Here is an 18,756-nt window from a genome sequence, read left to right on the forward strand (position 1 = left end):
TTTCTTTAACATTTATTATACCGTCCCATACATTCAAACATGCATGTAGACAGCCCAAATACAAGAGAGAATGTTCGCATTGTGGACGGGTATATATACTAAATAATAAAGATCGTCAATTTGCATCCTCTCTTGGTGGTAATACTGTAAATATCGGTACATAATAGTCTATATATTGATTTGACCGTAAGAAAATCTTAGGGGAAATCCTATCACGAGGAGTCAATGCACACCGCGACTGTAACGGTGTGAGTTGACTCCTACAACTGCGCATGCGCCAAACGGTAATCACACACCAGGAACCATCTGAAACTGTCACACCGGGAGCGTGGAGGGCATGGTGTGAGTATGTTCCTTTCGGAACGGTCTCTCACGGACAAAGTCCTCTGACAGTTCCTATTAGGATAAAATATGAAAATACCACTCTATAGACCCTACCATGCCTTCTATTTTTCACCGTAATTCGTCTTTGTCCGTGAAAAGGAATCATAAACAAAATACGTTTAATTTGGTCCGCCATCACGGCGCCGCATGATTTTTTTCTTTTTTTAATCGCAAAATTCTACTTGAAAATACTTTTGGATTATTATAAACTTTTGTCGAGTGTGGTGAATTACGGTGAAAAATAGAAGGTAAGGACTCAAATATAGCCCTAGAACAGAGCTAGGTGGGATAGAGTGTTATTTCGTTCGTATTCGTGAGTCTGTATGGTACTGACTCTCTACCGTACCAGGGGGTCTCCAGGTTCGATCCTCGTACTGGTCGAGAAAATTCTTAGGCCTGGTAAGCAAAATGTGTTTAGTCTTTCGCAGGGACGAAAAATCGAGGCCCACGGCCGTGTATTCTTTGGCGTCCACATAAAATAATGAGTTGCAATTCGATGAAGAGTAGACGGAAACACCACTGTCTGTTCAAATTTCCACTCACAGCACACTGTTGGTTGTTCAAACCATCAGTCTATACATGACAAGAAAAGCTATATTTTGCATTAGAATTATAGGACCTATCCAAATTTAATAGTTTGAAATATATACCAACCACACACTGTCCACGAATACAAACAGCTAGTTTCTTTAAACTACATTCAGTGCCATCGGTAACTCGTTCAGACAGACGAGCATAAAAACTCTGTCCATCTGGTCGACAAGTCAATTCACATGGTGCCATGGCTGAAATAAACATTGCATACATTAACAAAATTATAATTATGTCGTACTTATTGGATTAAAAAATGTGCGAGATAATACCAACGGCTTCCAACGGTATTCTAGACCAATGTTGTTAAAAGGGGATACTGGGTAGAACTGTTATTGTTTGGTTTTTTTTATATCTGCGGTTCAAAAAGAACATTCGAATGCTGACCCATGAATTACGTAATGACGTCACATGTTTATATTGTATTGTACATGCGTTTACAAACATCATAAGGGGGAAGAAAGACGAATATTTATCACGAATTAGTGAATTTTGATTCTCAAGAAGGTATCTAGAATAGATTTAAATCAAAAGTTTCTGCCTGTCCTGCAGTTTAATAAGTGTTATAATACATATATATACAATTTGTATGTCATTACAATGTTAGACCCTAACATTCAGAACATAAGATCAATTCTAGGGACAATTATAGTAGAACAGCTGTCATAAAACATTCGCAGCCAAAAATATTAGCCATAAGCGGGTACATCCATCTGCAATACAACACATGAATAACATACCTCTAGTACATGTTACCTGGTTATATTTTGATAATATTCTGTACACCAAATATCACCTATCAATAACTCATGATACACTTCAACCTTATCTCATTAGTAATAATATGTGTTAGAAAAGAGGAAATATGCATGTTATGTAAGATATTTGGTGTTATTCTAAGAATTTATTTTATATATTTATGTATATATCTGTTGATTTCTACCAAATGTCAGATTTAATGAAGGCGTTTTATTACCGTTGCTCGATATTACGTGTTACATTTGTGATTATATGCACGTTCTATGTTATTATCATTATGTACAGTCTATGCAATATTGAAATATTAACGCAATATTGAAACTAAACTCTAGTCCCCCTTACACTAGTTACATTTCCTGAGATGTAACTCAGATCTGAAGATGGATTCACTGCCCTCCTCACTGAGAAAATAAATAAACATTTATTTCAAAGAACATCTCCACTTCTTCATAATTATTGTATTTAAGCTGAATTACATTTATTGAACACCTTTCTTATCAATACAACAGTTGTGTATTCAAAGGTTAAAATAATAGAATGCAGCATGTCAATTGCAACTTGGGTATCGATGTGACATGAATGAATGATGATCATTATGAATAAAATATTGTGTAAAACATATAAAATGGTGAAACAATATTACAGTTGAGAGGATACTCAACGAAACGTCGCTTTAAAATTTATGATTGTGTTACATATAATGTTATTGTGTTTATTATATCGTTTGCTAAATCCCGCTCAAGGATTAAAATATTATCGATAAAAGAGATGGTCGTCTGACAGACAATATAAAAGTATTAACTTGTCCCAGCCGTAACTCAGCTTTTTGTTTATTTGATATTTTGTAGTTTTAAAATATCACATGATACGTAGGGTGTTCTATTCCAGCCATATAGCGCGTGATGCTAAAAACATCATCGCCCTCGCATTTTTTTTACTATAAAGTATCGAGGGAAAATACCAAGACCACTTTTAAACACGACGCCACCCTTCAACACGAGTCACGCCACCCTTTGCGTCACGCGTCGCCGTTAATAAACTATACATATGGATTATATGTATATCGGGAAAATCCCACCACCCCACACACCAATAAAATAACAAAACAAACAAACAAGCAAGCAAATGCAACAACATCAAAACAACTAATGAAAATCGCCCCTGCGACCCTGAAATAATATGTTCTAACATAAATAAGTTGGTACTATTTCTTGAATTCTTATCGTTGATTTGTCATCGGACAAAATGAAAGTATAGCCCTATTTCAATGTAGGTGTCAGGCAAGAGTATAAATCGCTTTCTAGAACACCTGATACTACTTGTCGTTTTATTCGGAAAGTCATATATTGCTAGTTCGGGGGGGAGGGGGGGTATTACCAATACAGCGCGAGTGTCGTGTCAATAGGATGTCTTAAAGTTCCCACCTGTGCTTATTATATAGTGAGCATGGGTATATTACGCTTCATACATTGCTTTTGTATAATGCCGGTTACAGGTATATCTGAAAACAAAACCTTTGTTTGACATATTAAAGGAGCTAAATTGCTAATGTTTGGTACCTGGAAATTGACCCAATTGGGTCACAACGCATATAATAATGTAATCTGATTGTATATAAACTGATTTACATTCAATTGTTTCCGTTTTGACTAATTTCAAATCAGTTATCTCCAGCGAAATGTGGCATGAGTCTGAACCGAGTCGCTATTTTAAGCGTCTGGTTATTCCAGTCTATTGCGCATGCTTTCATGGCGTCACGGTTTGACATGAGTTGTGGAATATGTCTAGCCTCTGGTAACTTGTTGCAAATGACACTGAAACACACTATGGTAAACGATTCCTGTACCAATGGTAAAATATTTATTTTATTTTAAATATTGGATATCAGAAGCCTACCTTGTTGATTTGTATTGACAAATAATTCGTGTTTTCAACGTGTAAGACTTTGGATGATATTAAGTTAGAGACTTTAAAGCTTAAACCTTCATACTGTATTCAAATAGAAATGCGTTAAAAGTAGCCACGGGTATGACGTAATCTAATGCATAAATTATGAATTCCATTCATAGAAGGCGACAAGTTGTGTTTTGAAGGGCGACGTCGTATACAAACAGTGACGTCGAATTTCTACCCATAGCTTAACATTGAATGGGGTAACCAGGATACAGCTCGCTAACATTAGCTTAGAATTATTTATCCCAGTTCGTTGCAATGATCTAAAACTCCGTATCGGGGCCTTTGTAGAAGTATAACGGGGTTTTGAACGCTCACCACTATCATTTTGACGCTTTCCGCTTGCATAAGTTGAGAAATGTACCGGATACTCCCATATCAGGAATACCTACTGCTGTCAACCAATTTTTGCATCGTTTTTTTGTTTTTCATTCGACACTTTCAGAAAATGTAATAGACTATTTCTTAACACTTAACATTTGGGCGTTTGATTTATATATTTAAACTTCTTTAGTGTTTATGTTTAACTGTTAATAAATGTTTAAAATTAACAGGCAGATATCAACATTCTATTTTAAATTAATCTAGCTAATAACATATAACATAGGATTGTCATTATTGGTTTTGGTTTGTTTAATACAATTTGAAGTGTATTGTATTCCAAATGTGGATTGCATAATAAAATTAATTGTATTTGCAACTTCTCTGCCCTGTATATGTAGCGTTTTCCGAGTCAATATCAATTTAATGGCCAATTACTTGCCAACTGTAAATATTTGATAGTGTAATGTGGTAATTGAGTTTGCATTAGAACCCAGTAGGTTAAAGATGGATTATGTAAGCGCCAAATCTGCCTATTGCAGGTCTTTTTCAAGACTTCAAATGCTCTATAGCTTGTTCACCAATCATGACTGTGCCCAAGATTACACCTCGTGCACATTAACCGGATCATTTTACCTTTCAGTTCTTGGTCTACCTTTTGTTAGAACGCGTGACACCGCGTTATTATCCAGTGAACCACAAGATCACCATCGTTATCATTGTGAAACCTTGAATATCGTGGGTTGGTGATATTTCCATATAATCTATTCCTACCGTCACACATTCCACGGCATATGTAAAGATAATATACTGACTAGTGCAAATAGTGGTATGTTATAAGTAGTTACATTTGGATATTATTTGCAGTACTCTTAAAGATACATTCCCGGGTACAAACTGGGTGATTTGATGATATATTTGGACTAAAAACATATTCAAACTAATTAAGAATGCGTTTGCGAGAGAACCATGCAGGGACCGGCACATGGTGGGTGACCGATTTTCACCATTTTTTTTATGTATGATGGGTAACCCCTCCAAACTCCACTGCCACAATTTTAGATCAATCGAACCATTTTTAGAGCGTAGAAAAAAATTCGAAATTTTAAGACCGAAAAAAGCCAAAAAATCATCATTTTCAGACCACTTTTCAATTATTTCGTACAACTAAACTACGGCGAGTAGATTAATGAAACTTTATAGCGTAGCAGATATGGTTAGCATGAAAACATTTTGAAAGTTTGATGGATTTTCATGGAGCGGTTTTTGGTACAGGGACTTATTGCTGCAAGGTACCAAAATAGCTCAATTTAGGTATGTCATAAATAAAATAAAACCAAGTACGAACAATCCAAACCATAAGACAGAATTCGAAGTCCTAAAAAACGTTATAGGTTATTCTATCTATATCTCACCCACTGCGGGTTTAAGTATTTTTTTGGAATGCTGACTGAAAAGGCAATGGTCTATAGTATTAAGATCAGGAAAAAAATTGGGTGGCACTCGACCCGTTTAGTAGTAAATAATTTCCATTTTTGTACAAAAATAACGATTTTCAACAAAAATGAAGAAACATAAACCGCTTTATTTATACACTGAAAAGTGTAACATGGCACTTGAAACCAAACTAACGCGGTTTCCAGTTCCATCAACAGCAAGCCATAATAAAAATAGAAATAAACAAATAAATATAAACGCAGATTATATACTTTCATCAAAAAATTCAAGTTTAAAAAATGTTCCATTATCAAAACTACAATTACTTATTTCTATCTATCTAGCGCTATCTATCTATCTATCTAGCACTATCTATCTATCTATCTATCTATCTATCTATCCAACAAGTATCTAATCACGAAAAAACGATGAAGTTTGAAAAGCTTACTTTACTGTAGTAAATGCCAAAAATAAAGAGCTGTTCTTGGTAAATACAATTAATCTCTCTAGACTATTTTTCAACACTTTATTAATTCGGCAATATAATCTCATGATCTAGTAGAAGGATGATGAATGTTTGAACAGCAAATCGTAAAAACTAAATAGTGTACTAGTCATATACATCTGTCTATACTTGACAAACGAATCAAGCGATATTTCAAAAAGACAAAAAACAAATTGTATATGAGCGTAAGGTCACTATTGTAGCATACTCCCCACAGTGTTTCGTTTGATTAGACCTAATCCCACTCAACACTGCCGTAGTGAAAGCAAATTTCTGTTCCAAATTATGATTGGTCAATAGTCCGATTAACAAACAATACCTAACCGCGTAACAATATCATTCTGGTTTAAACAGAGTTTCAAATATGTTAACATAACGTTACGTCATGATTCAATAACCAGTGCATAGCAGAATATTGCAGAAAAACTAATTGCGTGACACACGAGGCTATCAACGTGGCTACAATGTAAACAATACTGTTTGGAGACGAACAATACTTTCACTGTTTTTAATACCTTAAATCACTGTCCAAAGTTTTAGGGAAAACCCCAGATTAAACGAAAGACTTTACTTAGGAGCGATTTGATTAAACGGGAAGAATAGACACACTCCCTTAAAAATGTAAGTATCAGAGGTCAATCCAGCAATGGCCAGAGCGGCATTTCTCTGGCTATTGCTTCAGGGATATGCTATTGTAGTTTCTTTCGGATAACTGGCTACTAAACCGCATTTTATTTGTGCAATGGATGGAAAAATTAACAGCTGATTTCATCCGCCATCTTGGATGCTGGAGTGCAAATCTAACTTCGGCCTGACGAATAATAATAATAATAATAATAATATTAATATGTACATTTATATAGCGCACGTACTCCATGTACAGAATCATGTCCACTGCGCATACAATTAAATTAATTTAATTAATCTTGATAAGTCTTGATGTAAAACAAGAAAGGGTTTGAGATGATTTAATGATCTCTGGAAGATTGTTACGCAGTTTAGACGCATTCACTGAGCACGATCCGTATCCAAATGATATTAATTTTCACTTTGAGCAAGAAAACTGATGAATGTGTTCGGCCGGAGGTTACTCGAGGGAACTTGTATGTGCATAAAGTTAGATAAGTATATTTGAGCTAAACCATTCACACACTGATACGTCAAAGACAGACTTTTGAAGATGATTGGCAGCCAATAGATTGATTTCAGAACAGGAGTAATATAAGAGTGTTTTGATGATCTGGTAAGAATTCGAACTGCGGTATTTTCAACAAGTTGATTTTTTATAATATTGGCACTAGATGTTACTACTAACAATTTACAGTAGTAAATCCTTGGGAATACCAAAGAACGTATAAGTGTAGCAGCTGCTTCCTGGCTAATAAAGTGTTTATATGACCAATGTTCCTGGACCAAAGATAACAGTTTCGACAAATTTCACTAATGTGTTTATCCATGCTCATATTGGACCCCAAAAGGAAACCTAACCTTTTCACAGTGTCTCATGGTACAAATATTGCATCTCATACAACCACATCATTTGAACTTGTATTTTTCAGATGTGTATTTTGACCACGTCATTCTGATTTACTTAATAAATTTAATTTCAACATATTTCTTTTCATCCTATCTTTAATGTCATGTGTACACAATTTGATGTCAGAATAATTAGGGAATGAAACAGTTTTTGAAAGGGAATAACTTGCGATCACCTGTGTATCATCTGCATAAGAATGTCGTCCTAGAAACCATGATTATCGATTAGTTGTCCAACTTCTTAGTAAACATTACAGAAAGGACAGGTCCAAGGACTGATCCTTGTGGAACTCCCGAACCTTCTGTACCGACCCTACAGATGGTTGCTGGAAGGCGGTTGCATGGGGCATTATCAGGCCTAATAATACAGGCAATGAATGATTTTATTGGAAAAATGATGTAAAAAATGAAGTCATTTTCTTCAAGTTCGACCATCAAATTAAATATGAAAGAAATCCGTGCCAGTCATTTTGTCAAAACCAAATATTAGTATTAGTAGTCCTCAACTTCCATTATTAATAGAATTGTCCCCAGTCCCGCAGTGGGTGAGATATAGCATCATGAAATTTTTATGTTTTAGCATATAGCAAAAACTACGTCTCAAAATAAATTCCTCATAGCCTCAAATGGTTTCGGAAAAATTCAATAGTCATATATATTGAAGTAGTAGACATGATCATTCATAAAAAATAATTAAAAAAATTAAAAAATCAATAGACAATTTATGGGAAATATTTGAATTTAGGGGTTATTTTTTAAAAATAATGACGGTTTTTTAACCCTAAAATGGCCATAGCTGGTTCTCCGTAACTACAAGGTTGGTGACCCTCATATTTCGTGTAGTGTATACGGGGTACCTAATGACCAAATCTGCAAAGTTTGGTCAAAATCGCTCGACACCGCTTGTGCCGTTTTTTTTAAATTTTGCATGATTCTCTCGCGAACCCATTCTTAATTTGTCATAATTGTGCTTCAAATCCATCTCAAAACATTGCAATTGCCAGGGAATACACTGGCTATAAAAAAATCCATCAAAAGATGTCATGTTTGTGTCACGTGACTTACCTCTATCTCCCTCGGAGGAGAATAGGGCCGCTAAGTCTCTCGACGATTTCTTAGGTAATCTACTTCCGGTGACATGCATCGAGAAATGGCGGAAAAAATACGATGCTTCGCAAGGCATTGAGTGGGAATCAATGAAGCGTTCTTGGCACCAATTACTTTCATTTTACAAAAGAAAAATAACTGATATTTTAGTTTGTTTATCAATGTATGTAAATCAATTATTTAAACATATATGTTAATAAAATATTTCATATTAATCTCGAAATAGGAGCCCAAGCCTTGGTTTCACAGTTTGAGCCTTTTGCGACAGGTAGCGGTCTGGGTTAGATTTGTTTACAAACAAACCCCATTACTGGTACATTATTCCCCCGCCTTCACATTTAGTGCTGCGTGACATTTACATTTTAATGTCTTGACAGTTATGTAAATTAAAGAATTATTCACATGGGTTGTAATCCCAAGTACCAACAATGCCAACTGTTGTTTTAAAAGAAAAAAAACCCTAAAAAACCTGACTACGTACGCTCATGTATGAAGATCGCCCTTGAATTTTTCGACAAGTTAAAAACTTTACAAGTTTACCATGTGTCTTATTTCAGCAGATTGATGGATTATAATATGACGGTGGGGAAATATTCAAGTTTTTAGCGCAGAGAGGATGGGCGAAAGACGGCCGTAGCACACGTGGAAGGTGTTCTGATTCAAGAATATCAAATAAAGAATATGGTCGAATATTAAAATATTTAATTTTACTTAGGCCTATATTCAGTATAATTTAGTAATTTTTGGGATTTTATGGTTTTAGGTCTTGACAGACCGATCTCGCAGCATTTTCCGAAGATTTTTAAAAATAAAATAATACTAGGCCTCATGAAGATTTTGCATTTTGTGAAGATTTGTAAAGTTTAAATATTAGGCCTCATGATCTAGGCCTACCTATTTTTAAAAAATGATCAGCTCTTTCAAGCGAAGTCGGAGGTGAATTCGTTGCATACACAAGACGATGTTGTCTTTAATCGCCGACTATTTATTACAAATATCGAAGCCTAAATAAATTCTCGGATTATCCACTGCCCGCGTCTTTTTCCGTGATTTTTACCTCAGAAAGTGTTGTACGTCTAACTCTTCATAAAGTTTATCAACATGTACATCAAGTGCTCAATCTCCGCGTGCAACCTTTGACGTCACGTGAGTGTTTTTCAGGGAATCCAGTATTTTTCAAGTAAGATTGGATATTTCTACTTTCCACATATACCAAAATTGCCATACTTTTATTGGAAATAACCACCCGATAAATACTTTTCTAGGAACCTATCTTTAAATTATCATTTATGTACTCTGAATTCAACATTACAGGATAAGACATACAACAGTACCGTTATTTTGTATTGTGTTGGCTCAATTGTAAACTACAAGATTTAATAGCAGTTATCTATCTTTTATTTTCACACGAACATAAATACTAATTTTTACACACGATGAAAGTCGTCACAGGGTAAATATATTTTATCGTTATAACAAAGTAGCGGTAAGATATTGAGTCGCGCATAGTGATCAAGACCGGAAAATATCACAGACGTCTATATCATGGAAAATATCACAGACGTCTGTATCATGGAAAATCTCGTACAAAAGTTTTTTGCCCCTGAATTTGATAATCTCGAATAGGTTCTTAGCTTGGGCCAAGATGAACCTATGGCATATTTCAAGTCCAGTTCTGGTTTATAGAGGATGGCGCCTTCGGATTTTATAAAGGAAAAAATATCTAGTCTATACATTTGCACATAATAGCATTGGAAGTTGTAATTCGGTGATTTTCTGGGCACTGAAACGTGATCATATAAATATATAAATAAAAAATACCGAATCCTAGTCTCAAAGTAAAATGCAGACTTACTTTCCTTCCGTTTCTTTTCGTTTCAAACTACTGTAAGGTTTAATGAGTCGCGTTAAATAATACAATAAAATCTTTAAGATTATGTAAATACATGCCACATGCCCTCATAGATGGCTGTAAGCAATCCAGATCATGGTGTTTGAAAAACCTCTTGATAGTGGCAGGTGGATATATGCCCTAAGATTTCTGACATTTGACCATTCCTGGAGATGGTTGGTATATCACGGTAGACTACAATAACAGTTTTATCAGCATCGACAAATAAAATGTAGTCTATAGAATTTCAAAATAACGTACACAGTACACGACAACTGCAATATCCATTAATTTGCCATCTGTCGATTTAAGTGATTTTTAGAAGATATTAGTATCTGATAGGAACAGGTGCGTTGATTTTCAATTTGATTTGCTTTCAATTTAATAGTACCAATTTCCATTGATCAGAAAACTGCCCTTGCTGAAGATACTGAACGTCCAGCGACGGTCAGATCTGTGATTTAATTCATATGTTTATATACTTACGATTGATGAAGGGTTTCCATATATAGTTTTTCCCAGAGAATATTTTGTGGTTATAACTGGCACATTGTTCTTCTCTAATGCCCAGTATAGAAACCGGACATTTCTAAAAATAGAAAACCACAAAACTTAATGTACGGCTGTGTTGATTTTTTCCCACCCAAGAAGAGTTTAGATGGTGTACAAGTGACGCACCCACTACATGTACTATCTAGTGTTTCTGGTAAAACGTAACATCGGGAAAACTGACATTGTTATTATGATCTTACAAGAAGGGTCTGTGTGCTCCGTCTCCTTAAGCCGTTTTATACAACTTTAAGATCACCTAATTCATGAATGCCAGGAGGCAAACACACTCGAATTTAGTTAAATTGCATGATATTGAAAATATAGATTTACAAGCACGCAAATCTAGCACAGACATTATTAAGACAGTACATAATAAATATAGGTATATCCTACCTGTGTATTACAGACAACTATTTCATGTTTAGGGCCATCACAAATTAATGATTTATCTACTCTCGATCTGAAATGACAGACAAGTTTAAGGATAATTATTTGATAACTTATGTTCATTTCAGAATATCCGTCAATAATGCCCACCGAATTTCAATATGGTTCATCTTAATAACTAGTCGAACGATTCCAGAAAGTTGGAGAATAAATCTAAAAAAAAATAAGACTTACAGATCTTTTATAATGTGTTGGTGACAAGGGAAATGACTCCACGTAAATAGACGTACAGCTTTAAATTTCCTTCTTGCGATTTGCCAACTTACACGTACGTAGCACGTTGGAATAATAGATTTCGTGTAAGCTCTGACCCATGGAGCGTTTAAATACAAGAAATGTGAACAGAGCGACAATATACAATATTAAAATTGGGGTTCAATAATTATATTAAATGAGGCCTGACGTCTTCTTACTAAAGATATAAGAGATTATACAGATTCTATAATACAGGTACATTTAAATGTCGCTTCTAACCCATTGTTATCTTAACTGGCCTGTTCAATTCGATATACTGAACAACCTATTAAAATTTTCGAAAAAGATTTTAAGAAAACATAGTATTTTGTACATTAAATAAGATAGCTTATAGAACCCATGAGAAAATGTTTAATGTATTTTACAGACTGTAATTTAAGAGGTTATGTTACAGTAAGCAGAGGGCGATGATGACGACCCCAGATTGTAAGGGGTATGAATCATTAATTCAAACTATTACAACGTGTTGACACCTCTTTATCAACATCAACACAGACTTACTTATATTACAAACCTTTCTATACACTAGTATATCCATTACAGACTTCCTTATTTTACAAAACTTTATATACACTATTATACACATTTACTCAATAAAGGAACATATTTAATACTGTGTAATGTTTCTTAATATATTGGCTGAATCCTTCCCAAAAAATTAATCTTGTAAATTACAGGAAAGGTAAAATTCCGCTGTGTTTGTTTTCTGCCAAGAAATTGTACGTATGAATATATAAATTGTATTGGTAAATAAGAAATGCCTTAAAAGCCTTGCACTGGCAGTTTACAGATTTATAACCGCGTTTCTTCATGCCGAAGTACCTATATCTTGATTAATGCAAAAAAGCTCTGTCTATATCTACTGTGTATGGATTTCCGGTATTTATATTTGGCACACTTATGCTCCCTCAGTAAAGTGACGCCCTTGGTGTTGAATTTTATTCACGATATAGACCGGGAGCCCAGAGGGTCGAACCGAGAGAGAGAGAGAGAGAGAGAGAGAGATGGGGTTTAACGTCCACTCGACACAAACTAGGTCATTTCGGGACTAACATATGGTTTAATTTTATTTCAATAATTCGCTTGCGCGTAGGGGTCTTTAGCAGTGGGAGGAAACCGGAGGACCCGGAGAAAACCCACGAGGTTGGACAGGCGACCCTACTCCTTGTCACGTACAACCGGGGATTGGTCGAACCTGGACGAACGAGGTACCAATATATGACCACATAGTCATCTACATACTAACCTGGGATGTACAGAAATGGGCGTCTGTCGGGGTCCAGTTCCTGGGTGTGGCCCTGGTGACCCCTAGAATGACCCCCAAAATGGGTTAAACTCATACATTCGAGGTACCGGTTGAAACCAATTTTAAATATAAGAGTACATTTCACTTAGTTCAAAATTGCCCTTAACATACGATTTGGGCCCTGGGATGGCCCAAACTGACACCCTAAATATGGACTCCAGATGGCTTGAAAAAAGTCTGTATTCATACATTCGAGGTACCAGTTGAAAATAATTTTAAATGAAAGTGTATACCCCGCTGAGTACGAAATTGCCCATAACAGACGATTAGACCCCTGGGATGGCCCAGACTGACACCTCAAAGGTGAAGGGGGCCAAAAATGGGGTATACTCATACATTCGAGGTACCGGTCAAAACCAATTTTAAATGAAAGAGTACATCTCACTGATTACGAAATTGCCCATAACAGACGATTTTGGCCCTGGGGTGGCCCACACTGACACCCTAAATATGAACCCCTGGGGCTTAAAGAAAAAGGTTATATTCATACATTCGAGGTACCAGTTGAGATTAATTTTAAATGAAAGAGTATATCCCGCCGAGTACGAAATTGTCCATAACAGACGATTAGGCCCCGGAATGGCTCAAACTGACACCCCAAAGCCGAGGGGAGCAAACATGGGTTAAACTCATATTCTAGGTACCGGTCGAAACCAACTTTAAATGAAAGACTACACCCCACTGAGTACGAAGTGGCCCATAACAGATGTTTCTGGCCCTGGGTTAGTCCAAACTGACACCCAAAATTTCAAAAAGGTTATACTGAGAAGTTTTGAAACAATTTTCCCCTTGATTCGCATTCAATGTGAATGTAGGTGCCGTGTGTATGGTATTTGGCTAGAGTAACCCTCATGGAAGTATTTCTGAAATAGGGTAACCGTAGGAAATCTGGCCTCACAAGACCAATTTGTGCACTCGGTTCATAAATACACTGACTGCATCGTGTTAAAGTGTTGCAATGAAACTTGGAGGTACCAGTTGAAACTAATTTTAAATGAAAAAGTACACCCCACTGGGTACGAAATGGCCCATAACAGATGTCCTCCAAGTTTCACTACAACATCTGAACATGAGGCAGTCAGTGTATTTATGAAGTGAGGCCAGATTGGTCTTGTGCGGCCAGATTGAAACCAAAGTAAAATCATTGAATGCATCATAGACATAAGAACTACACCTGTAGTGTTATTATTGTCTTTGTACCAGACCATCTTGTGAACCTACCCATTGAAATCACCAGCAAAGGACAAAACTGGCTATAGGGCTGTCATTAAGTACCTGCAACTGAAATGACTAACCCCAACACAGATCCAGTATACAGGCCGACATTGTCTCCAATATGGGGAATGATGCCCCTTCCTTTTCCACAGTAAATAAGTGGGCTGCCGAATTTAAGCGTGACAGAGAGAGCCTTGACGATGACCCGCGTCCTGGAAGGTGATCAACAGCAACCATTCAAGAAAACTACCCGGGTGCATGACATGGTGATGGCTGATCGACGATTGACCACTCGACATAGAAAGAGAGAGAAATGGGGTTTAACGTCCACTCGACACAAACTAGGTCATTTCGGGACTAACACATGGTTCAATTTTATTTCAATAATTCGCTTGCGCATAGGGGTCTTTAGCAATGCGGAGTAGCACACCTTGTTCCTCGACACGTAAGACCATTGTTGGCGTTAGCTGAACCTTCTGATACCGTCTATACGTTTAAGATTTGTTCATTTTCGTTTAATCACACTTGTATTACAATGCTATTGGTAAGGTAAGACGTTAAAGTGGGAAGATTATGATTGTATATTCTTTTTAAAGGAAGGTTCATCATCTTCATCGTTCTTTCAATAAGTGTTATGTACCCAACCAGCTCAATGTATAATGCACGAAAATATGACGTCATCATCTGATTCTCTGAGAGTTTTCTTCAAGATCAGGTGATCATTTAACCCTTTAGTTTCACATTTAAACACAAACTGAAAAATTTCAACACATCTCCCTCCACTGGACTAATTGTTCATTCTGGCCTACACTATAGATAATTATGTGATGCTCGGGCATGAGATTGCAAAACAATAGTTTATAATGGCTGTCTGTTTTGTGAACAGGCTGTACGAATTCACTGGCATGTGGTAAATAATATAATGTTTACAGACTTGACTTCAAACACATGCCTTTTAAAATATAATTTTAATTTAATTTATTCTCTTCTTTTAAACATCCAGACGTGCTACAGATTGACAAAATAATCTAAGGTGATGAATCACTGAATCGCTTTAAATCTTCTGTCTTAGAAAAATACTGAAACTGTCTGTTCAGTACTACTTGGAAACTTTACTCAAGTTTAATTTCTAAAGGTATTGTCAACGTAATCGTGTGGTTATTATTTTATAACACATGGCCATAAACCACTATCAAAACGAGACTGTCTTTGATAATATCACAAAGTTGCAATTTCTAGTGGGGGGGGGGGGGGGGTATTAGAAATTATTGTTAAATGGTTGTTTCCAGTAATTGATAATGGCTGTTGGTGACAATGGATACAAGATAGTCTCTATCTACCACCGACATCAATTGACATTAGCTACTCAATTGAGTACATTGAATTCAAGTGAAAACTCATTGAAAATAAGGCATTTTCAAGACACACATGCGGCGTGCGGCGTTCAGTGTAGTAGCATCCAGAGAGTATTGGTTACCGTACTTTTTGTAAGAAAATTATATATAATGATTCATGAGACTGTAATAAACACTAGGCGACAATTTGGCATTTTATTACTATTTATATCTTGTGTGTGAACCGTAGTTTATGTTTGTAATAATTGAACTGTGATACGTGATTCATAAGTAAATTATTTACACATCTACGTGACTGTGATAAAATTTGTAAACTAAGACGTAATTTTAGGGAAATAACTCATGCAGATGTTAGTGAGATAAAGTGTAAAGATCCAAATTCATTAAATCAATTTGATTGCAGACGACAGACAGACATAGTAGAACAGCTGCCAGAATGAACATAGCAACAATTAGAAAGGGTTGATAGAACTATCAACCTACGCATTTATCTTTTTATTCACATTTTAAAGTTACAGTTTCGGCTTCAGTTTTTATTTTAAATAAGTGACAATATACAACAAAAGTTGTGTGTATACATTAAAAACCCAAGCTAACAGTGTAGTACAAGAGCTAGTTATCAAGTAGTCTACTGAGGTCCGACAGACGTATATGGCACCTCGTAGTTCACCAGACAAGCATTGGATAAACCAGAGTTCGGCTTACTTTCCCTTCCCTTTGGTGCGTTTGGTTAAATAGGCTAGTATTGTCTGTACATTGATGGTTGAATTTTGTAACCTTTTCAATCAATCAGATAGCGTATGATCGCGGATGATGGATGAGTCTTTGTATTCCGAAATCGTATGAAATATCCGGAAAACGATCAGTTAAGGAATGCAATAGTGTTTAATCTCTCGTAGATAGATTACCCAGATTACACCGATACTTACAAAATTTAATCGTATTTAATATATGTCCATATGTGATGAAAGAAGTGAAAAAAATTGCAGTCAAGTGGCTTTTCGGACTATTCTTCGAATTTCTAATGTCAGGAATTCTTTCATTAGATACTAGAACTTTGGCTATAGGCAACTGTTATTCGAGCCAAAATAACAGCCCTTCCAATAAAATAGTCAAATTCAACATTATCAGTGTGTAAAGTTGTTTCTTTAAAAGCCTTTCCTATCAGGGCAAACGTGTGCAGTTGTTCACTGGTGCCTGTTTCCGCCAAACGTGTACCATCCTAACCTATTTCTTATTAGATTTCACAATTCTAGCCAGAAACAGCGGAAACAGAACCAAAGATAGAAAAAAAAATGTCTCGTGCAGGGAAGAAAAAGCCTCTTAATCTGTTCTAGTTGATAACATGTTTATTGCTTTTCTTAATGCAGCAGTAGAAAAAAAATTAGAACCACCACGATGTTGAATATTTGTCACCCAAGAACTGGCTAACAAAATCACATTAAATTTTGTAAAAAAAAAACAATTGTTAAAATGTCAATCGGAGATTCAAAGTTCGTGTAAAAGAAAATAAAATACGGCTAGTTTGATACAAACATTACATAAAAGAGAACGGAAAAGTAACTCTTTTTTAGCTAACAAGTTTATGTCAACGACATTATCCTTGTCTTCCGATAAATTCAAGATGACTTCACACAGGGAGAAGTTAATACCACTATAGTAAGTGGTAATTTTTTTAATATTGTATTACTTGCCTTTTTTAAAGCCACCGATCTCGTATTTTACAGGGTATAATTGTTATGTTGTAGGAGATAGCCGTGAGAGACGTATTTATTATCGTCAAGGGAACCTATAAATGTATCACTTCGAGTCATAATGTTGCTTAGATTTTGGCAACATTTAGTTAAATTTCTAAAATAAGCTTGTTAATTTGATCATTAGTGCGGTATGTACACACACATATATATAAAGTATATAGTAGTAAGTGTTATGTTAACACCGTTAAATGTAAACGTAACCAAATCCTGTGTACGCGACACTGTATCCCCTCCCCCCCCCCCCCTCCCCTTTTCAATTTTTATTCCCCTGCCGGCGTAAAGTAACCAATGTAAGGACAGATTATTTATTTTTAATTGATTACTTCAAAGACAAAACAGTAAGTCGGTTATTATAAACTAACTTATTATATAAAAGCACATTTTTTGTTTGTTTATGTGCGCCTTTGCCACAGAGCTGCAGCATTTAAAAGTTGTGTCTGTTTATCATCATCTAAAAAAAAATTAAAATATCCGTAGATTATCTTTTAAAACTATATAATCGTGATGATCCTATCAGATCTTATCAAACATTGCTACGACTGACCTCAATATATGACAAGACCTGATTAGATAGGATAACCACGATTACTCCACGATTGAAATCACGAATTCAATCGTAGCGCAAATCGTGATTGTCGGAACCTAGCTTTACCAATTAACAACTCACTTTGTACTGTAACAACATAGGTCTTATGGCCAAGTTAATTACAAACTAAAAAAGCGGCAAAAAAAAAATCAACCCAGAATAACACCAATAAAGAACAACGAAGAGCCATACAAGATTTTAAGAAAGACCGGACCATAACTATAATACCTGCTGACAAAGGAAAATCCACCGTTTACAATCTATCCAAGATACTTCCACGAATCAGAAAAAATTCTACCACTAAACTAGAAAGATAGGTTGCCAGGTAACGAAACATACGCCCACATCAGCTAAATCGTCCGAGGGGGTCGACAAGGGTTGTCGCATATTTATTTCTTTGTAGGTAATTGGGGGTCTTTACGAGACAGTTCCATACAGATCAGATTATAATTTTTGCCATTTGAGGGTTCACAAGGTTCTACATACTGAAACAAAGGTCGCAACTCTGGAAGTAATCTACAGAAATTGTTGAAATTTGACAGACTTTTTCGTTTTACTAATTTAAATAATGCATCTAAATTTCATACACATCAGATGATCACTTTTGTCATTCAAACATTCAAAAGGTTCACAACCGCCATAACTCTAGAAATTATTGAAACAAGGGTCATAACTCTAGAAGTAATAAACGGAAATTGCTGCAATTCAATAGGATTCTTCTCTTTGCTAATTTAAATAACGCATGCAAATTTCATACAAATCGGCAGATAACTTTTGATGTTAGAGCGTTCACAAGGTT

The 18,756-nt window shown here is 35.7% G+C and overlaps 1 protein-coding gene across 1 annotated transcript in view; it reads right to left on the bottom strand.

Annotated features, from left to right (window-relative positions):
- Positions 1-18,756, bottom strand: part of LOC126819637 (uncharacterized) — a 123,558-nt gene that overhangs the window by 23,386 nt on the left and 81,416 nt on the right. The window contains exons 4-6 of the mRNA XM_056100401.1: positions 11,430-11,496; positions 10,971-11,073; positions 1,039-1,169 (exon numbers count right to left, since the gene is read on the bottom strand). Of these exons, the coding sequence (XP_055956376.1) occupies positions 1,039-1,169; positions 10,971-11,073; positions 11,430-11,496 (301 nt within the window). The remainder of the gene's footprint in view (positions 1-1,038; positions 1,170-10,970; positions 11,074-11,429; positions 11,497-18,756) is intronic.

This window comes from Patella vulgata, chromosome 4, assembly GCF_932274485.2.
Source record: "Patella vulgata chromosome 4, xgPatVulg1.2, whole genome shotgun sequence".
NCBI classification, from domain to species: Eukaryota; Metazoa; Mollusca; class Gastropoda; family Patellidae; genus Patella; species Patella vulgata.